Raw genomic sequence first — 25,946 nt, forward strand, 5'->3', positions numbered from 1 at the left:
AACATATTGAATCGTCAAGGCAGGCCTACATGGTACGTGCCTATGTTATCACCATTTGACAGACAAAGCACAAGAGAGGTTGAGTGCTCTGCCTAAGGTCACACAGCCAATGCCAGGACCAAGGCTATGCAGTTATAGACAGTTTGTTCAGCCACAGTGCTTTGGATTTTCAGCTTGTTGTTGTTGTTACTATTGAAGCTTGGCCTTGTGTAACCCAGGCAATCCTAGAACTTGCTATGAAGCCAAAGACTTCTTGAACTTCTTCTGATCATCCTGCCTCTACCATGTGAGTGCATGTGTCATCATGACCAATTTCCCTGGCTATATTTCCTTCTCTCTGTTGGTTGGTGCTTTGGAATCAAAGCCATTGGCCTTTTTCTTCTTTTCTACATAAGACATTTTCTGGCTTTAATCTTATTCACATTTTTCTAAATACCAGAATTTACATAAATTTAGTATTTACCTACTATGGAAACCTATGCATAAAATGAAAGCCACCACTTTGGTGTGTGTGTGTGTGTGTGTGTGTGTGTGTGTGTGTGTGTGTCCCTGTGGAGGCCAGAGATCAACCTCAGATGTCATTCCTCAGCCACTCTTTCCAGGGTCTCAAGCCTGGAGCTCACCCATAAGGCCAGGCTGAAGGGCCATCAAGCACTAAGGATCATCCTGTCACTGCCTCCCCAGCCCTGAGACTACAAGAGTGCACCTCCATGCCCTGCTGGGTATTGAACTCAGGTTCCCATACTTATGCAGCAAACCATATGCTCCTGAGCCATCTCCCCAGCCACGATTTAACTGTGTTAAGTGTACGGCTCAGTAGCTTTGAGTGACTTCATGGTGCTGTGTACACATCACCACTATTCACCTTCCCTCTTGGAAACCAGACTGTGTCACCACTGATTCTCACTCCCTGGAACCCACCACTCTACATTCTGTCTCCAGCACTTCATCAACCTGAGGACCTCATCTAAACAACACTGTGCCGTATGTGGCCTTCTGTGACTGGTTGGCTTCACTGGGTGTCTTGTCCTCAGCATCCATGCATATTGTCAGAATCCCTTCACTTTGAGAGTGGAGTGATATTCCATTGTGTGCACATGCAACATTTTGTTTAGCCCTTTGTCTGCCCATGGGTCACTTGGGTAGTTTCTACCTTCTGGCATTGTGAATATTGCTGAGAACAAGGATTTGCTAGCATCTGTCCAGAATACAAAATCTTTGTAAAAACAACAACAAAAGCATATTGGTCGCACCAGACCATTGACTAAAAATGCCAGACTGGGGCAGAGCTCAGCAGTAGAAACCTAGAAACCTTCAGTGAGGGGCTGGGATTGCGGCTCAGCCACGAAGCACTACTGGGTTTGCTCCCTAGCAGTTGTGGATGCTAGTAAAACGCTCACTCTGCATTTAGGGCAGGCTTGGTGCTGTGGGTGCTCAAGATACTTGACAATGATAGGATATTTTCATTTGGGACGTGGCCTTCAAGGCAGAAACCAGGGTCTAAATCCCAGCAGAGAACATGGAGCTCTGACAGTGTTGTCCCCAACCATGTACCAGGCCTCCACTTCCCACACAATCCAGCACTTTGCTCTGAAAGAGATGAGCCCTGAGATAGATGGATTGCAGCCACTCCAGGAGCACAGATGTCCGTTCTGTCCACAATGCATGGAGAACACCGTGCACTGCCGCAGTGATGGCAGCAGTGACAAAGGAATCTGTGCCTCAAACTGTCCCCTAACCAGCTGGCTGGGTTTTGTTTCCAGGCAGAACAGGGTTGGAACCTATAATGAGTACAGGCCAGCTGGTGACCAACTAGTGCCCAGTGGGGAGCTGTCTCTAGGTCGAGAATGGGATCAAAAGAGTCAGCAATGGGGTTTATGGCACAGGCAGGGAAAGCATTGCGCCAGAAGGGAGTCAGAGATGACATCAAGTGGGAAGCCCAGGGGGCCCTCATGAGAATATGATAAGAACTCAGGAGAATATGATAAGAAGGTGAGAGATAAGAAAATGCCGCTCCCAAATGTTTTGGTGCCAGAGCTCACATGGTGGAATTCAGTCCTGCAAGTTGTCCCTCGATCTCCACACATGTGCCATGGCATGTCCATACCCACACACAAAATAAATACATGTAACAACAAATAAAGAAGTCATCATGCCCAGCTCGATACTCTGGGATTTGCTGATGAAGGAGACATGCCTCTCTACCCATGATCCTCTCCAGCCTCTGAGGCGGCTGGCATCAGATGCTCTGTCCCTGGCAGGTGTAAGCTGGCCAGCTAGGCAAGTAGGCAGCCAGGTGCCTAGGGCTCATCTCCAGAAAAGCTGCCCTGACCTTTACTCCATCTCTGGTCCCTCTTGCAGATGAAGGCTTATGGGACATGTTTGCGAAGGACATTCCCCGGAGTGCTACATCGTACACTGTGGGCCTGGACAAGCTGCGGCAAGGGGTGACCTACGAGTTCCGGGTGGTGGCTGTGAACAAGGCAGGCTTTGGGGAACCCAGCCGCCCTTCCACAGCGGTGTCAGGTAAGCCCTTCGGGACACTTGAGGGGTGCTGTCCTTTCTTCAAAAGACAGAAGCATAAAGTGGAAGCACCCATCACATGTGAGAGGGGAGGAGGACTGAGAGGATGGCCTGCCCTCCAGCTGGGTGGAGGAGCTGCTGCAGATTGCAGTGGGGAGCACTGTGTAGATCCTCCATACTATGCAACTCCTCCCTGGGACCGCCTTCTTCAAGCAGAACCCCAGATCCTGAGCCACTACCAAGCACACTTTACAAACAAGGTGAGATTTCTGTGCCATATCAAAAACCCATTCATGGTGGCTGGCACTTGCAGTCTCAGCTCTGCATAGGCAGAGGGAGGATCCCTGGGGCCTGATCAGTGAAATTCTGAGGCTATGAAGGACCCTGTATAAAAAGGATATAGGTGGTATTCCTGAGGATGACATCTGTGGTTGATCTCTGGCCTACATGGATTCACGAGCGCGCGCACACACACACACACACACACACACACGCACAACACACACGAATACAAAACATTGCTTGATCTGTGAAGGACTTGTATGAAGCACCTTCATGCCCACGTGGCCTTGAACCACACTCAACAGACAGCAGGTGGAATGCAGCTCCCTCATTTCTTCCATGGGGCATTATCCACAAACACTTCTAAGATGCCACAGCATCCAAGCCAGCCATGACTGCCATCTGGACCAGTCAGCTCATGACATCCTTCAGAAATGCTAGCCACCGTCACCCACTGGCCTCACATCAGTACTGAAGCCCTGGGATGAGAACTCCCCACAGGACAGCTGAGGCTGCTTTTTCCTGCCAATGGACAGAACTGACCAGCACTCCTGGGTGGCCAGCCTGAAAGTCACGGACTTGCTACGTGGGATATTGAATACACAGCCAGACGCCACACTTACATCCTTTGGATTCAAAACACTGTCATCGCCTGAGAAGCCCTGTGGTGCACCATTATCCAAAGCCAATTTCCCCTTTATTCCCAGCATGCGCTCATTCGTCATCCAGCCGATGAGATACTTAATGTGAAGGTGGAAGTGTTTTCTGCAGGTTCTGGCAGCTGGAGGCAGGCTCTGCCTGTAAGAGGTTCATCATTTAGGACCCTCGGTGCCATTTAACCAGCTCCCCCACAGGGACACCCTGAAAGGCAGGAGAGGGACCCTATAGGCCCAGCACCTGTAGAGAAGACATTTTTCCATTTTCCTCACTTCATGAACAAATAGAACAAACAAGGGTGCATACCCTTTGCCAAGGCAGCTTTTACACGAAACATTTTTGAATATATGTCTCAAAAGCAGGTTTGAACACAAAGTTCATTTTTGCTAGGGACATAATATAACACACAGCCCCAGACTTCAGGGGCTCCTGGACCAGTGGAGGAGGCCAACGGGTAGCTAAATATGCCCAGTGGGCTTCAGAGACTTCGAGGGCTCAGCCATTACCTTGTTTGTCACCAATGGAAGCCAGTAGAGTAGGTGGGTGGGAGCGGGGGTATGTTATTTCCATCGAGAGAGATTTCTCCAGTGACAGTGTTAAAGGATGGATGTGAGGGGATAGGATAGTAGAGAATGATCAAATTGGTTGGGACCAGGTTGCCATGGTGAAATCAACAAGGGTAATGAAGCAAAGCACACAACATCTCTTGAGGGAAGGCTGAGCCAGGGAGGCGAAGCTAGGTCACACTTTAAGTCAGTGTTTCTAAATGGGTGGGATTAGGAGAGGCATGGCGGTTGTTCTCAGGGGTAAGGTCAGGAGGAGGATAAAGGGGTCTGGAGTACATCTGTCCTTCCCTAGTTTCTCTTCTTGTTACCATGACACAGTACCCTGACAAAGGCAACTCAGGGGAGAAACAGTTTATTCTAGCTCCCAGCTCAGGGTACAGAGCATCATGGTACAGAAACCATGGAGGCAGGAGCTTCAGGCAGCTCATCACACCACATTGACAGGCAACCAAGAAGCAGAGAGCAACGAAGCCATGCTCAGCTCCCTTTCTTCATTTATACAGTGTGGTAGGGTTTCTATTGCTGTGCAGAGACACCATGAACACAGCAACTCTTATGAGGGAAAACATTTAATCGAGGCTTGATTACAGTTTCAGAGGTTTAGTCCATTATCATCATGGCAGGAAGCTTGGTGGCATGTAGCCATACATGGTGCTGGAGAGGTAGATGAGAGTTCTAGCAGCAGGAAGAGACAGTGAGACACTGGGCCTGGCTTGAGCATCTGAGACCTCAAAACTCACCCCCAGTGACACACTTCCTCCAACAGATCCATACCTACTCCAACAAGGCCACACCTCCTAATAGTGTCACTCATTATGGCTGGGTGGCCACTTTTATTTAAACAACCACATATAGTTTAGGACCCCAGCCAGGGAATGGTGCCAACGACAGTTAAGACTAGAGAGCTTTTCTCCTTCCTGCTACTAGATTCTGGGGAGATGGCTGTATGGAACTGCTGTTGAGCCTCATCCTATATGATCTTTTCCACAGCACAAGCTGAAGCCCCATTCTATGAGGAGTGGTGGTTCCTGCTGGTGATGGCACTCTCTAGCCTCCTCCTTGTCCTCCTGGTGGTCTTCGCACTGGTCCTCCATGGGCAAAGCAAGAAGTACAAGAACTGTGGCACAGGTGTGACATCTGCCTCTCCCCCATGGTGACCTGGCATTTGGACATGAAGCCTGATATTTGGTTTCTCTGCTGGATCTGCCAGGGTATCCTCTAAAAGTGCATAAATATTAGGGAAATAAGTTGTCTCAGTGTTAGAGCACCTGTATAGATTCCCCAGTGAGGGCCTAATGGTATGTCTCAGTGGTAGAGCACCTGCCTAGAATCCCCCAGTGAGGAACTGGGGTGTGGCTCGGTGGTAGAGTACTCTCTTAGGATGCCAGAGTCCCTGAACTCCATCCCCAGCACTACCCAAGCAGGAGAAGAGCTCCAGGACTGGCAATACAGTTTCTGCCCCTTATATTAGCCATGTGTCTTGGCCATGGTGTTGGATTTGCTGAGTTCTCTGAATCTTCTTTCCCACCCCTATTTCTCTTATGTGCTCACATTTTTAAACAGGACTGGGAAGGATGAGTGTTAAAAAGAAAAGTCTCATCCCAGCCCCTCTGATGTAGGAATAAGCTGGGACCCACCTTGGGTATTTGGGGTAGCTCACAGAGTGTGATGGAAAGTTCCAATGGTAGGATCACACTTTCCATCCCCTCATCCCTCCTCTAGCTCTGACCCCTCTGAGGGTCAGTTCCCTCATGGTCAGCAGAGCTCAGTTCTGGTCAGCAGAACTGAGCTAGTTCTCCATCCTCCATGTGTGCTGTTGGACTGATCGCCATTGTTATGAAAGACCCTCGGAAGCTCAGGCCCCCAGGATCTCAGCCCAGGACCTCAGCCACCCCAATCACCATGCGGAGGCAGAAACTTGATGCAAACAGCATGAGGCTTTATTGTAGTTGTTTAACGAGCTAACCCCATGTTAGCTCCGGTCTTTCATCCACCCACCATGGCTGATGGCTAGAAAGACAGCTCGAAGTGTCTGCATAGAGATCTTAAAGGGCAGCATAAGGGGAGTGTCTAGGGGTATGCACAGGCTCAGCATTGGTGTGCCTCCAGGCTGGGAGGGTTTGCTCTGTGTTGATTGGTCAACTGGTTGTTATGGCCCATAGGCCCTCCCAGGGTGGTTGCTATGCTCTGCGCATCATTGCTGTGCACTTGTCCATAAAGCACACCCAGAGCCGTAAAGCATAGCACCACCAGCTAACTTCTGATTGGTTTCTTGCCACGAGGCAGGCATCTGACCTCCTAGTGACCAAGACAAGGTCAGACAAGCACGTGTTCAGCTGTTATGGCTGCCAAAATGGGGAGCTGGTCCCTTCAGTTAGAGAGATGAACATGTAGGCAGGAACACTCATTCATGTGGTGTGGCTTCTTACACATGGAGGTCAGGAGAAGGCCAAGTGGAAGTGTGTTTCTGGAAAGCAACGCTATGGTTGCATCTTGGGGGAGAGGAGCAGAGTGGGATGGTGTGCGAGTCAGCCTTATAGATGCTAGGCAGACTCCATTCCTGCACAGAAGTGCTGCACAAGATGAGAACATACCACTCCACACACTATACATTAATGCTCTTTACTGTCCTCAATTTTTAAAAGCCCCATAACGACCAGGAAGACCATTTCTTAGCATACCTAGAAAACAACTTTACATCTGTGGCCTTTCACTGCACAGCCTCAAGGCCCTGCCCTGCAGCAGTTATTACAGCTATGCTTGAGCCAAAGAACACAACAGGGCTGGGGATGTAACTCAGTTGGTAAAGTACTGACTGTAAACTTGTCGGCCAGAGTTAGAACCCTAGCACTCATGTAGGAAAAGCTGGGCTTAATGCTACCTACTAGTAATCTCAGAGCTGGAAGGGTGGAGACTGCTGACCAGCCTAACTTGATCTGTAAGCCCCAGGTCCCAGTGAGAGACCCTGCCTCAAAAAAGATGGTTGGTTCCTGGGGAATGATACCCCAGGCTGACCTCTTGCCTACACACACACACACACACACACACACACACACACACACACACACACACACACACACACTACAACACAATTACCAGGCTACTTGGGCCTACCTTTGACTCGGGTTTCCACTGTTAGTCTGTCTTTACTTTCTAGAAAGGTCTGTCCTTGCTGAGGGGCTGTTAATCTGATAATGGAGATCACAGCCATGCTGATCCCCTGGGGCAAAAGTAGTGCTCCAGGGATCCCTCCGATCCGGGCATCAGTACCACCGGAGGGGTTAATGAGATGGAGCACCTAAATCACCTGGACATTAGCAATCCATCCCTGAAAGGAAAGGGTTTATTCTTTTTCTTCTCTGTATAAATTCACTTCTAACAAGTGTTCATAAATCAGATTTTATTCCCCTAGGATTTACAGTGTATGAATGGCATGTCATTTTAGTGAGTTAATGCAGTTACAGAATAGCATAAAGTCTTCCTATGTGTCTCTCTCTGCTCTTCCATCTGGGAAACAGTCTAGAAAAGACACATCAGACCTGCAGCTTCCCATACCCAGCCTCCCCCTAGGGTATTAATTTAACATCATAATTGAAGCCTGAGGGGGTGGGGCTAGTCTCCCAGAAGGTGACTGGGTGGGGAGGAATTTATGCCTTTTCATGTCCTTAGTTGTTTCCTAGCCTGATAACCCCTCTCATTTTGTCCTCACCATCCCTGAGCAGAGGCAAACGTAGCATCAATCTACTGCACTGTGGGCTTTTAAGTCTTGGCATCCAGCCACATGGAAGGTGCAGGGTGCCCATTGCAGGGAATCCTCTCAGGGTGAACATATACCTTAACATGTCTTCGGGGCAAGGTGACACTGTCCTGGGGCAGCAGGATAGTGGGGAACATGACACATAAAATCTTCACCTTCAAAGAATCTCTCAGCCCACATTGGAAGGTAGAAGACAGAGTCTGAGCACCAATGTGCCAGTGCAAACTTCCTGGATAGGGGCTGGGGAGATGGCTTAGTGAGCAAGAGTGCTTCTATACAAGCATAAAGATCCGAGTTCAAATCCCTAACACCCATGTAAAATCTAGGGCATGGCAGTGCCCTTGTCTATAACCCCAGGGCTATGTGGATGTTAACCTAATCTAGAAAATCCTCCACAGACACGACCAGAGGTTTATCTCTTGGGTGATTCTGAATTCCAATAAATTGTTAAGCAAGATTGACCATCACATAGGGCTGGAGAGATGACTCAGCAGGTAAAGGCACTGCTGCCAAGCTTGAAGACCTGAGTTCAATTCCCAGGAGCTGACTCAACTCCTAAAAGTTGTCCTCTGACCTCCACACAGGTGCTGTAGCATGCACACCCACAGAAACACACCAAATAAATAAATAATAGTTTTCAAAGTGTCGCCCTCATAGTTACACATTTGTAGATTTATTTAATTTTTTCTAAGAATTTAGTCATATGTGACTCACTCCTTCCCACCAACTCACACTTCTTTTTACTTTTTTAGTTTTTTATTTTAGAGGCACTCATATTTGCATATCTATCCCCCATTCCCTCGCCCTCCCATCCTCCCATATTTCCCCCCAACCCCCCCAACCCCCATCCCACTCCCCACCTCTTCCCCAGGGATAGTGAGGCCCTCCACAAGGGACCTTCAAACTTTGTCATATCATTTGAGGGAGGGCCTAGGCCCTCCTTGCTGTATCTGGGCTGCAATAGTATCTCTCCACAGGGAATGGGCCCCTACAATCTAGCAGTTAATGCAAAGACACATGCGGCCTGCACCACCATCCATTTGGGACATCTTTATCACTTCAAGGAAATCCTTTCTTTACCTATCTTACCCATTTAAGCATGTGTCTTACTTCCAATTTCATTACATGATTGTGAGTTTTTTAATTTTGTGACTAGTGAAACATCTGACTTCCCTGACTTTTAATGAGGGAATGCATTCTGAGCACATTTTCATAACCTATTGGCAGGGACGCTGGCATTTTGGCATCAGTCAAGATAAACCCTGAAATGTTAATATCGCTGCTCCTCTCCAGTGTTGCAGTGCATGCTTTGCTCCTCATGTCAGCCCCAGCTGCCTCTCAGGCTGAGGCTGATGCCATGTGGCTCTGGGGGCCACAATGACTGGGGCACAGGAGCTGGTGGTGTTGACTGACCCGCCCCGTGTCACCGCAGCGGACACATCATTAAGACAATGCCACTTTCCCATCGGCTCTAGGTAAGGGCATCTCCAACATGGAAGAGTCAGTGACCCTGGATAATGGAGGGTTTGCGGCCTTGGAGCTCAACAGTCGCCACCTCAATGTCAAAAGCACCTTCTCCAAAAAGAATGGAACCAGGTAGGAGGCTTTACTGAGCCCCTGAAGGACAAATGACTGGGATGTTCCCCCAACCATCCACAGGTACCTACCAAATGAATTCCATATAAAGCAATGTGTGTCTGTAACTGGAGGCTTAGGGGTCAGCTAGCCTGGTATACACAGCATCAAACAGAGTCCCTGTCTTGAAGATGGTAGAAGGTGAGGACTAACACCAGAAGTTGCCCTCTGACCTTCACATATATGCTTTAGCATGTGCACAACTGCATACACACACACAAACACACACACACAGTCATAGGCATTAGCACCTGTACATTGGCTCTTAGATTTGTGAGGTTCTGTGGCCCAGCTCAGGAACAATAGTTTTGTATGAAAGCTCAGGGGACTACAATTTTGGAAGGGTGGTAGGTGTCAACAGTGGGTCCCCAGGCATCTGACCCTCAAGCACCGAGGCAGTTTCTGCAGAGGAAGTCAAGTCTTCAGTCCACATCCATGTGTTCAGAACAGAGTGCCACCTTGCCACTTGGCCATCTGAGAGAGCACAGGTGTGACACTAGGTGGTCTGAAGCAGCCAGGGGGTCTCAGCTTAGCTACTCCACAGCTGCCACAGTTCCGGAAAAGAAAGGGCTCACTGGGTTTGGTTTGTTCATCCACAACCATTGGCTTCTTTCTCACAGGGTCAGGTGCCATCATGAGCCCACAGAGAGCCACAGACAAAACCAAATTGAGTCAGAAGGGACAACTAGCCATTTGTCCTCACTTTGATAGTCCCAGGTTCACAAGTGTGAGCTACAAAGAGCCCTGTGCTGTTTATATTTGGTCTGTATGTTCACAGAGCCCTAAGAACAAGGAAGGCCTGGCAGTTACATGGGGTCACCCTGACTGCTCCCTCTAGCTGAAGTCTCACATACCTTTAAACCAAAGCCTAGAGCCAACTGTGGTGGTGTAGGCATGTCATGTCAGTATTCAGGGTCCATGGAGGAGAATTGCCAAGTTTGAGGCCAGCCTGGGCCACATGGTTAGACTCTGTCTCAAAAGAGAATAACAGAGACTAGAGTGATAGCCCACTGTATAAGCGCCTGTCATGCAAGCTTGATCCTGAGTACAGATTCCCAACACTCATGTAAAAAGCTGGGCATCATGGCACACATCTGTAGCCCCACCACTGAGGAGGGTTGGTTAGGGATAGGGGGATTCCTGGGGCTCCATTTGCCTGCTAGTCTAGCCAAATTGGTAACATACTCGGTCTTAAAACTAAGTTATAGAGTGATTAAGGAAGACACTAACATCAACTTCTGGCCTCTACATGCATTCACATACATGTATGCATGTACAGCATGTATATAGGCTTGCATAAGATACACACACACAAATAAAAAAACTTTTGAGAGAGGCACAATTGGCTCAAAGCTGTCTGGTCAAGCAGTGCTGCTTTTATGTGGGAAGGCCCCATTGTAGTGCCTTAGATTAAAAAGAAGAGGAAAGATTCATCTAAATGGTTAGATGACAAATGAGTCTCTCCCAAAATAAGTCATTTTTGAGGTTGGGAAAATGGAGGCCCTGAGCCCAGTAAGATGGCTCCGCAGGAAACGGTTCTTGCCACCAAGCCTGATGACCTGAGTTCAATTGCTGGGACTCACATGGTAGAAGGAGAGAACCAACTCCTGCATGTTGTTCTCAGACCTCTGCACATATGTCAGGCACATGCACATGTGAGCACACAGACATTCACATCAAAAATAATAATAGTTTTTAAAAGGAGGCCCTTGAACCTCCCTTTGGGCTTTCCTGGGAAAAGTATGGCAGAGCCAACCCCACAGGGGTCATGACAGCCAGGATGCCAGACTCGCTGGGAATAGGGCTTTCCCATGCTCATGCCACTGAGGATGACTTTCCCCATTGTGGTGGGAAGGGTCACCTCTCTATAACCACCACTCAGCTTTGCACACGTCTTCAGCTTGAGGGTCCTGCATGTAGGAATGGGCAAGTGCACCTTGCCCATCTAGCTGACCACAGTCACAGGCACCCCTGAAGAGCCCCAGGATGAAAAAGATGGGCTGTATCCTGACTCATTTAACAATTCATTAATGCTAAGCACAGAGTTTCCCTCCAGGTTATAATGTCTCCATCTCAAAAAAGAAACCAGGGGAGTGGAGAGATGGCTCAGTGGTTAAAGCACCTGCCATGAAAGCATGGGGACCTGAATTTAGAACCCTTGTCAACACCAGGCAAGAATGGTGGCCTCCCTGTAATCCCAGGTCTCTGGAGACATGACTCTGTCACTAGAGCAAGGAGTCACTAGAGCAAGTTAGCTATACAGGCTGGCCTTGTCAGTGAGCCCAGGGAGAGACCCTGCCTCATAAACAAAGTGAAGAGCTATTGAGGAAGATACTTGACATCATCCTCTGACCTCCAAATGCATGCATGTCCATCCACACACATGCAGATACACAGATATGCACACATGCTCAATATACTCAAAAGAGTTGGCCACGCTTCACACTCTATCTCCAGCTGGCCAAGATGGCCTCCATACAATGTTATGTGATTGTGACCAAAGGAAATGACAGCTCCACACTTCCTATATAGTATAATGTGACCCATATCCCACTAGTTACAAACCAGACACGGGCTCTGCCTGCTGCTTATAGTCTGAATATTACAGGGAGCAGTGACTGGACTAAGGATTCTTTCAGTCATTAAGGGCTAATGCCACAGAGCCTTCTTGCCCTTGGGCCTCAGTGGTGTGGGAGCCCAGGCTAGTGCACACTTCCCTAATCCCACTCATCCTCATCCGCAGGAGACTATCCACAAATCCCATCCTGACATGTCAAACTCTTCCCCATAGATTCGCCCTCATCCCTGGCCAGTGTGTACATCCTCCCTCTGTGCCTCCTGCTGGCCCAAACCTCACATGTTCTTCTTGTTGAAAGTTCCACTTGGCCAGGACAGCTTGTCCCTAGTGCCCTGGCCTTGCCCTGAAGCCTACAGGCTGTAGAATCACAGTAACCAATGCTTGGAGCTCCATATCAGCCATAATGTGAAGTCACTGGAGGTGCTTTCCTCGTTGTTCCCACATGAGCTGCCAGACAGCAGCTTAGGAGCCCCACCCCCAGGGGACTGTCCTGTGTCCAGAGTAACTTGTGGCATCATCCTGTTTTAGATCCCCACCCCGACCAAGCCCCGGAGGTCTGCACTACTCCGACGAGGACATCTGCAACAAGTACAATGGCGCTGTGCTGACCGAGAGTGTGAACCTCAAGGAGAAGTCGGTGGATGGGTCAGAATCCGAGGTCAGTGTCATGCCTGCTTCCGAGCAGTGACTGCCATGCTTGCTTCATGAGCCTTCTAATTCCTCAACTTAGCTCATCTCATTTGGGTCTCGCAGCCAGTGATGATGCTGAATGTGGGATGATCCTGCCCACATTCAGGGTGGCTCTTCCCACCTCAGTTAACCTAATCTAGAAATTCCCTCACAGATAGTTTTGTCTCCTGGGGGAGTCTAGGCCCTACCACGTTGGCACTCGATCTAAACCACCACATGAACCAGTGAGTTTATTGGGGCTCCTTATATGAGCTCAAGTGACTCTCAGACAGCTTCACCCCCAAAGAGCCCCCACCCCTAGTCAACTACCTATCTTCTAAATAATCTCAGGACACAGAGGGGCCTCGTGACTGTTGTGAGCTCTCCAGCTCCCTCCATGAGATCATGTTAATGGACTCACTCATGCATGTGGAAGGGAGCTTCAACTGGGAAAGCCAGCAGCTGGGGGTGGGCAGGTGTTAGCCACCCATGTCTCTGTGCCCCATGTTGACCAGCATGAAGGGTTCAATCAGTAGTTCCACTGTGTGTCCCCAAGGGTCCTATTTGCAAGCCTCAAGAAGAGCAAGAGCCACAGGCCATTCGCTGAACATGTATTCCTGGCCCATATCTCAGCACACACCTCTAAATCAATATCTAATCTACAATACACTCTCACCTTCATTCTTGACCTGATTTTGGGCCTTATTGAGCCCGAAGGCTCAATAAAACAGTTCCTTTTCAATGTGGCTTATATACGAACTCCAGTGAGTTGGCAGTGGGTGGGCGCTGGCAAGGTCCAGCTGAGCCTCACTTAACATGTCCTGTTTACAAAGGACTCGGAGTCTATAACATAGCCTCAGGCTTTCAGGAACAAGTAGCAGTGTGATATCTGGAGAGGTGTGTTTGTCTCTGCTGGAGGGCTGTCACTGAAGGCCTGCAGGAACAGGCCTGCCTCTTCTTGACTGAGGTTAAGCAGTGTTACCTCATGGTGGCTGCTCTTTGAAGAGCAGCAGGAGGGGAGGCAGCAGGATGGCCTTGCATCAGGCTTCCTGTATCCACTGATAGAGCTGGGCCTTGTGAGCAGGATCCTTAGCTGCTGGCCCACTGTTCCCTGCAGTACTGGGCATGTCGCTGGTGGTGTCTTTGTGACGTGTGTGTGTGTGTGTGTGTGTGTGTGTGTGTGTGTGTGTGTGTGTTCCCTGTACATTGACACATATCACTCTGCCGTGCTGAGCACCTACTGTGGGCCAGGCCTCATGTCTCTCACTCTGCACATGCTTGGTTCTCCAACAGACAGAAAGTGTGCTGGGTAGCATACCCATCCTCAGGTCTCCAGAGCCCAGCTTTACCCCATCTCTTCCAGTCCAGTTCTGGATAGTAACTAGCCTATCTCAGATCAATCTAAATTGAACTAAAAAATTCTCAGTTGTTTGTCTGCTCATAAAACGATTCTCCAAATGAAGACTGAGATGCAGCTCAATTGGTAGAAGTTCTGGGTTCCATCCCCAGCACCACATAAACCAGGCTTGGTGATGCACACCTATAATCCTGATACTTGGGAAGTGGAGACATGAAGATCAAAAGCTCAAGGTCATCCTCGGCTGCTTAGCAAACTTGTGGCCAGCCTGGGTTCATGAGAACTCATCTCAAAATTAATAAATTGCTTCCTTAATTAATTTTTTAAAAATAGGTTCATAAGACATGCCTGCATCAGTCTGGCGTTGGTGACACATGCCTTTAATCCTAGCACTTGGGAGGCAGAGCAGGCGGATCTCTGTGAGTTCAAGGCCAGGCTGTCTCCAGAGCAAGTGCCAGGATAGGCTCCAAAGCTACACAGAGAAACCCTGTCTCAAAAAACCAAAAAATAAAAAAAAAAAGGCATGCCTGCATCTACTTCTCTCAAATGCATGAGATGGCTTGAGGTTCAAATTCAACTGATTCTTTTTAAGAGATAACAAGATTTACCTAAGCACTGAGCTAGGAAATAATACATACATACTTATATGCACACCCGCACAAATACATATATATGTATACACATGCATAAATACACACATATATACATTCTCTCACACATGCATAAATACATATGTATGTAATCATTTACACACACACACACACACACACACACACACACACGTGCACACGCGTGCGCGCTCAGAGAGAGGCAGAAAAGGAGGGAATGAGCATGGAGAAGACAGTGAGGAAAGTTGGGAGGGCAGACACAGGAGAGGAGGGACACTATAGGGGGACACTGTAGAGGAATGCCAGTCTGCTAAAAGGAATCAAAGGCAGTTGTATCACCCAAAGTCCAGCCCAGTGTGGGTGACACCTCAGGAAAGCTGCACCACCCCCAGAGCTCCCTGCATGCCTTGCAGGCAACCTGGCAGGTGGGAGAGCCTCCTCTCTCTTCCCAGCAATTGTTGGTTTCTATGACATTGGGAAGGGGCTTTGGGGATCTTGTATGTTTCACGAGTTTCCTGCGACTTGTGAATTTTGTGTATCTCCTGAGTCTTCTTGAGCCTCCCTCCGGGAGCACAGGTTTCAGTGTGGAGGTAAAAGCTACACATCATCCACATGTAATGTTCAGGGCTGATAGGTTTTGGAAGCTTTTCCTAGGTACTCACTGATGAGCTGGCCAGAGCACCTGGCTGAGTTCCCTCTCTCCTACCACACCTGCCTCTGGGAACCACTGAGGCACATCTGTGTGGCTGAGGAGGCCAGGGGCCTATGAGCTTGGCTGCCTGCTACTATCACAAGCCCTGTGCTGTGTGGAGAACATGCTCTTGTCACTCCCCAGGGGTGCCCTATGGTTTACAAGGTCTTTGGGGTAGCAGTTCCTTCCAAGAGCCAAAGAACTACATAAACATGCAGAGCCTCCTAAGGCCTCAGGGTCCTGGGCCCTGAAGCCTCTCAATAGCCTTCCACCTGAGGCCTCATGACTGCCAGCTAAGAATCCCTGGGCCGGGACCACTGGGGCTCCCTGGCTCATGAGTGGATGAGTCCTTGGAGGCTGTCTGTTTTCCAGGGTTCTTTCTCTTGCTGTTTCTGAAGTGTGTGCATTGAGGGAAATTGCAAGCACTAACCACCCCAGGACCTCAACCGAGGGAGCCATCAGATCATTCTGGAAGGGCCAGTTCAGGCGAAGTTCACTTAGATCAACCTCTTACTTCTGTCTGGAGTGACAAAAGATGCCATGGTGCTATGTGACACTGGTGGCAAGACACTGACAGCTAACACCAGACAGGCCCTGTGTCCCCATGAGCACAGACTTTTCACCATGCCAGTGTTTGTGGAAATGGGTTTTAGATGCCCTGGGCAGGAAAGGTCCTTTCCCAGTGACACATCAGCTTCTAGGAAGGGTGACACTTCCAGCAGAGATGCAGTAGGATCCCAGCCTCCTTGTCTCTTGGAGCTCTGAAAAACACAGGGACACTGGCCAATTCCTGTGTCCATCTGGTATTGCCATTGGCATGAACCCAAGGCAAAGCACTAGTTTATACTGTAACCCTAATACTTGGGTTTTTGCATTTGAATCTTCAAACTGCCTTCTAGAGGATCTTGTGGTCTATATGCCAGGCTTGGGGGCTTAGAGTATGTTCAGTTGGTACAGGGCTTGCCCAGCACATACACACATACACACATTCACATACCCCATGTGGTAGTACACACATGCAGTCTTAGCACTCGGGAGGTAGAGGCAAGGCAGAGAAGTTTAAGGACATCCTCAGCTACATAGGGAATATGAGGCTATCCTGGGCTACATGAGACCCTGTATGAAAAAAAAAAAAAAAAAAAAAAAAAAAAAAAAAAAAAAACCTCAAACATATTTGCAAGTGAGTGCTGCAGCATTTGGTTGGATGCTATTGCCTAGCAACCCTGAGTGCTTGCTGGTCTCTCTAAGAGCCTCATCCACACTTCTGTTTCAGCCAACCTCTAGTTAATGGCCTAGATCAGAAGTCAGTGCTGTGTTAGGAAAATAAGCATCAGGGTTGAGCCCTGTTGACCACTCTGAAGGTCAGAGTCATCCAGCCTGGAGAAAAAGCCACTTGTGAAATAGTGAGCTGGAGCCTCCAGAAGATGTTGTTTCCAGTGGGACAATGAATTAACCAGGGAAATGATTTTGTAAACATCCACCTTCGAGTCTTTGGAAACAGTACTCAGGGAAGACAGTGAGGAGAGATTTGTAAAAGATCCACTGGGGCTGAGGAGCCAGCTCAGTCAGTAAAGCAAGAGCCTGCTGAGCAAATACAGGACTCTGAGTTTGATCCCAGAACCCTAGTAAATGCTGGTATGGTGGCAAGGGCTTGTAAACCAGCACTGGGGAGGCAGAGACAAGTGGATTCCTGGAGCTCACTGGCTAGACAGTCTAACCAAATCAGCAAGCTTCAAGCTAGTGAGAAACCATCTCAAAAAATAAATCAGGGTCTGCAGAGATGGGTTAGTGGTTGAAGAGTTCGCTGAGCAAGCATGGAGACCAGAGTTAAGATCCCCAGAACTCACAAAAGCCATGTGTGGTGGAGCATAATCTGAGTGTTCAGGTGTGGCCAGAGACAAGAGGACCCTGGATGTACACTGGCTGCTGCTGAAGCCAAATCAGCAAACCCCAGGTTCAGAGAGAGACCTTGTCTCAAAAACTAAAGTAGAGAGAGACAGGGGCGGGGAAAGACATCCGTCATTAACACACCAGGCACACACACCACACACACACACACACACACACACACACACACACACACACACACACACAGAGGCATGCATGCAATGCCCCCCAGAAATTTAAAAAAAAAAAAAACAGTTTTCAAAATTTTTCTAGCTCTCACTAATTGGAATGATCCCTCATACCTAATTGCTTCCCTGGTAGTGCAGGATTTTTCATCTTTCTGGTGCATCCCCAAGTCCTGAGCCCACCCCCCTACAGCTCAGCAAGCATTCATAGTAAGCCTGACAGAGCACTCAGTCACCTTCTGTCCTTTCTGTGGTTTCCTGGGAAACCAGCACACCAAGACTTCACATCACAGGCAACAAGAAAGAGGGAGGGAGGGAGGGAGGAAGGAAGGAAGGAAGGAAGGAAGGAAGGAAGGAAGGAAGGAAGGAAGACCCTGGGGCAACTCTTTTGCCAAAAATTCTCAGTCACTAAAATACATCTGCATTCAAAAATAATGTCAGATAAAGAATAAACAGGACTGGCAGCAAAGGAAGAACAGTATCTGGATGTAGCCCCATCAGAGAAGCCACAGCAAGGCCTGAGTGGGAGTCCACAGTACCAATCATCTCTAGCATCCTGTGTCTTCTCCCATAACAATAAGTAAGAAACAGTCTTGTTCTTTCTTCAAAGGTGCTTTCTGCACAAAGGTAGAGTTCCCTCCAATTAGCTTGGGGACCACTTGCCCATCAAACTGTACCCTACACTGGTAGTCAGTCTCTCCAGCCACAAGCACTTTGCAGACTCCCAAGGCAAGGCTCTGATTGGTCAGGGCAAGGCACACACACCATTCTCTGATCCTATGAGCCAATCACTGTCCAGGATGGCTTCGTTCCAAGTGGTCCAGGAGCAGACACAAGAACTGAGACATGGCTGTGTACAGGGCAATGGCCCCTGTGTTACTCATTTTGTTGGTGTGAGAAAATACATGAAAAAAAAAAAAGACAAGGGAAAGGATTGGAAGGTAAGGGGAGGGAGGGAGGGAGGGGAGGAGGGAGGAGGGAGGGAGTTCTTCCTCTATGACCCCCCCAATCTACCAGCTGGGCTTCATATCCAAAAAGTTCCAAACCCCCAAAACAGCGCCACCAGCCAGGACTAAGCACAAGAGCCTATGGGGACATTTCGTATTTGATCCCTAATTAAAATTCTGAAGACATTTTATAAATGAAATGGCATCTGGTTGATCTCATATGTCTACTGTATGAGCATGTTGACAGCATCCGTTGGTCCCCTACAGTACTCAGGACACACTCAGGCTGGCGTGAGAGCTCAGTCTGTAAAGTTCTTTCTGTTCATGCATGAAATTCTGAGTCTGATCCCCAGCACATAAGTAAAAAGCTGAGCCTGGCAGCACATACTCACACTCCCAATGCTGAGGAAGTGGGGGCAAGAGGACCTCTGCAGCTCGCTGGCCAGACAGCCCAGCCAAAATGGACATGCAACAGGTCCCAGTGAGAGACCTAGTCTCACAAATCAAGATAAATGACTCCTAAAACATGACACCTAGGTTGTCTTCTGGCTTTCATGTGCATACACCCACACATATGCATATCCATGCACACACACACACACACACACACACACACACACACACACACACACACACACAATTACAGACTTCCACAAAACTGTAGCAGTCCATTCCAGCCCATCAGAAGTCCAACCTGCTCTTAACACTGCTTCTCTACAGCCCCATGGCTGGAAAAAAAAAGGGGGGGCTGGTGGGAGTTTCAAGATAGCAGAAGGAGACCCCTAGGGTTTCCAGGTGGAGGCCAGGCAAGCTCACAGAGGCAGAATTTACAGGTGTGGTTCCACTGATGGATGTGACTCCTTCATTGCTTGGATTCGTTTGAGCTAAGCCACACCCACACACTCTCATTCTCCCAGTTGCCAATAGCTAATAGAACTGACCGAAATTGTCCAGGAGTCCATAGCAAGTGCTTAATTTCCACTGCCATTGGCTGAGATTCCCCCATGGACATGGCCTGAGAAGTTCTTTTGAATTTGTTGATCTTAGCCAGCAGATAAGGAACCCCACTCAAGGTCAAATCTTGCATACCACCTCAAGGAGAATAAAGTTAGTCCCAGTTTGTGGAACTGGGGAACAATATGGTCTTCACCCAATCCTGGGGACCCAGTGAAGTCCCCATGAAGAAAAGAGATGGCTTCTGTGGATCTCAGTGTCCTCCCCCAGAGCTTTTAGACTCCAAGACAATGTCTGAAGACTTCACAGCAGACGACCACACAGAGTCCTGCTCTTGCCTGTCTCCATCCGCTTGCCTTCCAGTCCTAGTTTACAGAGAGCATTGCCTCCTAAGCCTAAGGCCCCTAGAGAACAGCTGGAGAGTATATCTTAAACACAGCCATAAATCCTGGTCCCAGGAGCCCTGCTTGGAAGCTGTGGAGGCTAAAACGTGTGTCTAGAAGGATGGAGTGTCCAGTGGGGAGCCGGGAGTCCACTGCAGACTCAGTAAAATCCCTTTCAGTCTCCGTCTACTTTAGCGATCTTTTCCATGACAACTCAAAGAGCAGAAAATAATTTTACCTAATTTATGAAAACAGAAACTAAGTGAGACATTGTTTTGGTTTACACATTTTACCCAAGAACCTGAAGGCTGAGGTAAGAAGATGGAAATCACAAGATAGAAGCCAGCCTGCACTGCATAGGGGAACCTTTCTCTAACAGCTAAAGGGAGGAAAAGGGAGGGAGGGAGGGAGGGGAGGGAGGGGAGGGAGGGAGGGAAAGCACACTGAATAACTCTTACAGGCATTGCTGGCTTGTTGTATAAAATGAACTGAGACCCTCAAAGGGACAATCCTTAGCATCCCCAGGAGATTGGAGTGTGCTTGGGGTCCCAGCACTAGCGCAGATGAAGATGCAGGCGCTGGCATATTCCAGCAGCTTCCTCTGCTGCAGTATCTAAGCCTCCATGGGCAGTATGGGTCTGTGGCACTGAGAGTGCCCCCTCCCCCGGCATGCTGAACTTTTCTCTTTGGTCCCCAGCAGCTCCCATTTTGGTCGCCTATACATCAAAGGCCAGGAGCACTCCCAGGCCTTCACAAGTGTGTTGTGAGGCAGAATAGAAAGAGGATGATGGGGAGAAAAGGAAGGAAAGGGAAAGACACTCCCACTTTGGAGCCTCCCCAAAGCTTCCCACCAGCTATAATTAAGAAATGCTACATTAAAGGTGACAATGGTGACCCATGCCTTTAATCCCAGCACTCAGAAGACAGGGGTAGGCAATCTCAGTGAGTTCCAGGACAGCCAGGGCTACACAGAGAGACCATGTCTCAGAAACAAACCAAAAACAAACAACAACAACAAAAAAAAAAAAAACAAGAATTGTAGAATGATTGACATTTACTATGAAGCTTGTGAACATAGAGGCAATATTCCTCCCACATAAAGGTATTTTATATTAAACAGCATTGAACCAGGCTTAAGGTTTAAATGCATTGACCTCAGGTGGGGCCTCATTCCTCTCCCAGACATTTCCTGGGAATCTCAAAAAAAAAAAAAAAAAAAAAAAAAAAAACAGCTGAAGTCCTGTCAGGTGCCACTTGGGACCCACCTGTGACCTCACTTATTTTTCTTAGCAATTCTTTGAGGATAACAGCACCGAACCCAGCAAAAAGGTGTGTGTGGGTATTGTAGAGATGTGGAAAGGCTATTCTTCCTGGAGAAGCCCACACCCATGCTCTCAGGGTGTCTTGCTTTCCCCTGCCCCCCAGTGTCTTTCTCTTAATCGTAGTGCTTCTGATCAATGTTGACAATGTCTTTCACAGGGCTGGAGAGATGGCTAAAAATGTGTACTACTTACTGTTCCTGCTGAGAGCCAGATTTTGGTTCCCAGCACTCATATAAAACAGCTTACAGCCACTTCTAACTCTGTTTCCAGGGGTCTTCTGCCCTCTTCTGGACTCCATACAAACTGTATGGACATACACACAAACACACAGAAGTAAATGTACAAAACTAAAAATGAATCTTTCAATTTTTATGTGTATGGGTGTTCTGCCTCATATATGTCTGTATCCATGGATATAAAGTACCCAAGAATGTTGCTGGAGGTTCTTGTCCCTCCAGGTCCTGCCACCCTTCTCAGCCCCAAATAAACACACAGAGACACTATATTATTAATTAAACTGTTGGCCAATGGCTTGGGCTTCTTATTAGCTAGCTGTCTCTTAATTATTAACCCATTTCTATTAGTCTAAGTATTTCCACGTGGTCTTATCTTACACGAGAAGGGTCCGCACCAGTTACTCCTTTGGTGGCCTACATGGCATCTCTTCTGGCAGGCTCTCTCTCTGCCTCTTTTCTCAGAGTTCTCCTCATCTCCTAATCCTGCCTGTCTTCCTGCCTCTATTGGCCTAACCGGTGTTTTATTCATCAACCAATAAGATAAACATATATACAGAAGGACATCCCCCATCACAAGGAGGCCAGAAGCAGGTGTCAGATCCCCTGGGAGCAGAGTTACAGATAGTTGTGAGCTGCCATGTGAGTGCTGGGAATGGAACTCCAGCCTCTTGGGAGAGTGGCCAGTGCCATCTCTCCAGCTCCCAAATAAAACTTGCGTGTGTGTGTGTGTGTGTGTGTGTGTGTGTGTGTGTGTGTGTGTATAGAGAGAGATTTGGGCTGAGAAGATGGCTCACTTTGCTGTGAAAGCAAGAAGACCCAAGTTCAAATTTTGAGTACCCATGCCCAGCATCAGGAGGCCGAGACAGGTGGATTCTGGTGACTTGCTGGCCAGTCAGCCAGCCAAGGTAAAATGACCCGCTTCAGATTCACTGAGAGACCCTGCTTGAAAACAATAAGGTAGATGGGAAAATAAGAAACCACCACATCTTTCTCTGCCTTCCAGAGAGATATGAGAAGACAGATATGTAACCGCCCCCCCTCCACACATACACACACATGCACAAATACACCACCCAAAAATAAATAAGGTAAAAACAAACTCCAACTCTGCTTCTCGCTGGCTCAGTCCTGAAGATCTTTTTTGCGTTGAAGCCAAGGACCCGTTTTGCCTGAGTGGACATTGATGAAGGGAGCTCAGTCAGTATATTAGTTTCTTTTATTGTATCAGTTAGTCAGTGTGTTCCTTGCTTTTAGTGTATTAGTTACTCAGTGCATTGTACTTTTAGTGTATTGGTTACTTTTAGTGTATTAGTTACTTTCCTGTTGTTGTAATAAAACATCATGACCAAAGCAACTTATAGAAGGAAGAATGTATTAGGGCGCAAGGTTCCAGAGGGCTCAGAGTCCATCACCGTCGTGGTGGGAAGACATGACAGCAGGCAGGCATGGCAGATGGAGCAGGAAGCTGAGTCCCACACCTGGAACCACAAACATGAAGCAGAGAAGGGGGCGGAGAGGAGGAAGCAGAGAGACTGAGAGTGGAAATGGGACCAGTCTTTAAACTCTCAAAGTCCACCTCCAGGGACATAGTTCCTCCAACAAGGCCACACCTCCTAAACCTCCTCCCCAAACAGCGCCACCAACTGGGGGTCAATTGTTCAAATACATGAACCTGTGTTCTCATTCAAACTACCATTGGCTGCTACAGGTGACACTGCCTCTGTAAACGTCTGCCCTTACAGTCACTGTGGGGACTCTGTAAACCTTTTCCAGGGTGGGACACAGCATAGGCCTATCCTGGGCTTCCAGGAAGGAGAAAGCAGACAACAACAGGTGACCCGCAGGTCACCCCCACCTTGGATGACTAATGGGAGTCTTCCTGTTTCCCTCACCACGTCCTGTTCTTTCTCGCTGTGGCTCACTCTGTCCCCCTGTCCTATCCTCAGGCCTCCGACTCAGACTACGAGGAAGCCCTGCCCAAGCATTCCTTCGTCAACCACTACATGAGTGACCCCACCTACTACAACTCCTGGAAGCGGCGTCCCCCTGCCGCAACACCGCACAGATACGAGGCGGTGGCAGGGGCCGAATCGGGTCCTCACCTGCACACAGTCATCACCACACAGAGCGCGGGTGGAGTCTACACACCAGCTGGCCCTGGAGCCCGGGCCCCCCTCACCGGCTTCTCCTCCTTCGTGTGACATCACGCCTCCATCAGGGTAGACGGGTGCAGAACTTCTGGAGTCTATTTTTGTTAAGACAATCAACTCCGATAACTGAGCTGAATTTTTTTGTTTCACAACAAATAATAATAATTCTGATAAGCGATCTTACCTACTGGTGAAAACTAGGTTTCACTTAGGGAGGTTTTTTTAATGGCTTTTTGTAACATCGCTGCAGGAAGCGGGTTTCTTTGTTTTCTTTTCTTTTTAAGAGAAGGTATCTCCCTGGTGCAATAGCTCGGCACCGCCGGCGGGGGCGCTCTCGACACACCCCAACCCTGGGCTTCTCTGGCCTCCAAACCATCTGGGGAGGCGAGGGCTGGCAGGAGGGCGGAGGGGGACAGGTAAATCGCATCCTCGGCCCACTTCTCTCTCTACCTCCTTTGGGAGAACCAGCCAGCCTGGATCACTTTCTCCATCTTGCAACAACTTGAGGCTCCTTGCTCTCGCCTGTGCTTCAGACAATTGATCTTACCCCCTGGGTTCTGTCCGGTTCTCACCAGAGTCCGCGGGATGCCACTGCGCAAGTAGCATCTAGCCGTGGAGGGCTCAGCTCTGCAGTCCCTCTTTAGGGTGGTGCAACCCTGGGGCTTTTCCATTTCCCTCACTCTTCCTCTGTTCTCTCAAGCTGACAGTTACAAATACAGGAAGTCCCTCCCCCAACTGGCTCTGGAGGCCACCCTGGCTCATCCATGGCCAGCCAGGTCCTTCTGGTGACCACACAGCACAGCACAGCACACAGCCCACCCCTGCTGAGCAAGAGAGGAGCGGAGACGCGTGTTTTTGCAGTTGCTTGTGGCAGTAGCAGGTGTGCATTGTTGAACCAGAGTATTTTTTAAACCTTTTTATCTTTTTTTAAACTATGTCACATGAAATGAATGCGTCTTTGCTGTCTCCAGGTGCCTTTTAATTCATTGTTCAGCTTTGTACGTGGGAAAGACGAGAAGCGATCGTGTCTCCAAATAAAACAATCGGCTCTGAGAAACCAGCCTGGGCCGCGAGTCACCTAGTGCACCCCACACCGGCGCACGGGGGGCGGGGGGGGGGGCGGCGACGACCCTTCCCTTTCTCCTCCTAATGTCCCGCTTCTGACCCCTGGTGCTGCCCCCTCTACCCTGCCATCCAAGGCCAGCTTTTTAGCCTTAACAGGTTTTCTGACAATATTTTCCTTTAATTTTCATTGTTTCAATGATTTGTTTTGCTAAATGCAAAGAGTACCAGCTAGGTGGCACTCAGGCCCCATGAGCGTCCTGCCACCCCTAGCCCAGGCTTGGGGTCTGGATGTGACCAGCTGGCCCCAGCCAGGGTGTGCCCCAGAGCTGGGGTGGCTCCACATCCCAGAGCACTCAGAGAGTGAGAAGCGTCTTTCATCCCAGGGGTCTTGGCGCTCTGAGGAGGGGACAAGCTATTTAATGTCACCAGTAGGGGACTTTGCAGATCATTTGCCTTCCCCGAGAGGCAGGGCACATGGATCTTGATCGGATGCCTTGGAAGTTGCTGGTGTGGCCCCAGGACACAGGAAGTTCTGCTGGGGGTTAAAAAAAAAAAATTAATGGCCTTAAAAAAAAAAATTAAAGGCCATTCAGTTTTTCCAAAACCCATAATAAAAAATTCCAGCCCTCTTCTTTCTTCCTCCTCCCCTGTCCTCCACCTCCTACTTGCCCTCCTTTTCCTCCTTCCTTCTTTCTCCTTCCTTTCCTTATCCTTCCCTCCTCCTTTCTTTCCTCCTTTTTACACTCCTTTTCACCTTCCTCCTTTACTTCCTATCTCCCTTCCCTCCCTCCTCCTCTCCTTCCCTCCCACCTCCTATTGTCCCTTCTTCTGCCTTTTCTGTCCTCCTCCCTCCTTCCTTCATCCCTTCCTTTTTTGGGGCTGAAAGGGAAATACTCTAAACCAAAAATCCTAATGCTCTGCCCAAAGCCACTCCTGTGTAGGGACTGCCACCCTGACGGTCCACAGGAGGGACCGTGTCACTGGACAGCACCACCTCCTCCCTGGCCCCCAAAGAGTGAAGTGGACAGAAGACCACATGCCACGAACTGAACTTCTTGGAAGGCAGCACCCAACAGAGGACAGGGACCAGACTGGCTCTGCTTGCGCTTTGCTCTCTTAAGCCATAAGGACTTGATTGCTTTAACCAATGGGGAACCTTGGGATGGTCTGGTCTGAGCTGAGACTCTACAACTGGGTTTCCTCACAGTGACTCACAGTTTGCTGCACTGCCTGGGTCCCCTCTGGGATCAGTAACTTGTTTTCTATTGGGAGGTCTTTTCAGGATACCCTGGCCCTGTGACCTAGCTGTCAGCACTTAGCGCAGTGGTTCTCAACCCGTGGGTCTCGCTCCCCCAAGTGACCCTTTCAACAGGATTATATATATCAGAGATCCTGCACATCAGATATTTATATTACAATTTGTAACAGTAGCAAAATTGCAGTTGTGAAACAACAATGAAAATAATTGTATGGTTGGGGTCACCACAGCATGAG

General features: G+C 48.8%; 1 protein-coding gene across 1 annotated transcript in view; it reads left to right on the top strand.

Moving 5' to 3' along the window:
* Positions 1-23,438, top strand: part of Sdk1 (sidekick cell adhesion molecule 1) — a 954,927-nt gene extending 931,489 nt beyond the window's left edge. Inside the window, exons 41-45 of the mRNA XM_035444149.1 lie at positions 2,362-2,526; positions 5,019-5,156; positions 9,261-9,381; positions 12,527-12,656; positions 23,184-23,438. Of these exons, the coding sequence (XP_035300040.1) occupies positions 2,362-2,526; positions 5,019-5,156; positions 9,261-9,381; positions 12,527-12,656; positions 23,184-23,438 (809 nt within the window). The remainder of the gene's footprint in view (positions 1-2,361; positions 2,527-5,018; positions 5,157-9,260; positions 9,382-12,526; positions 12,657-23,183) is intronic.
* Positions 23,439-25,946: the final 2,508 nt, after the last annotated feature.

This window comes from Cricetulus griseus, chromosome 4 (assembly GCF_003668045.3).
Source record: "Cricetulus griseus strain 17A/GY chromosome 4, alternate assembly CriGri-PICRH-1.0, whole genome shotgun sequence".
Taxonomy (NCBI): Eukaryota; Metazoa; Chordata; class Mammalia; order Rodentia; family Cricetidae; genus Cricetulus; species Cricetulus griseus.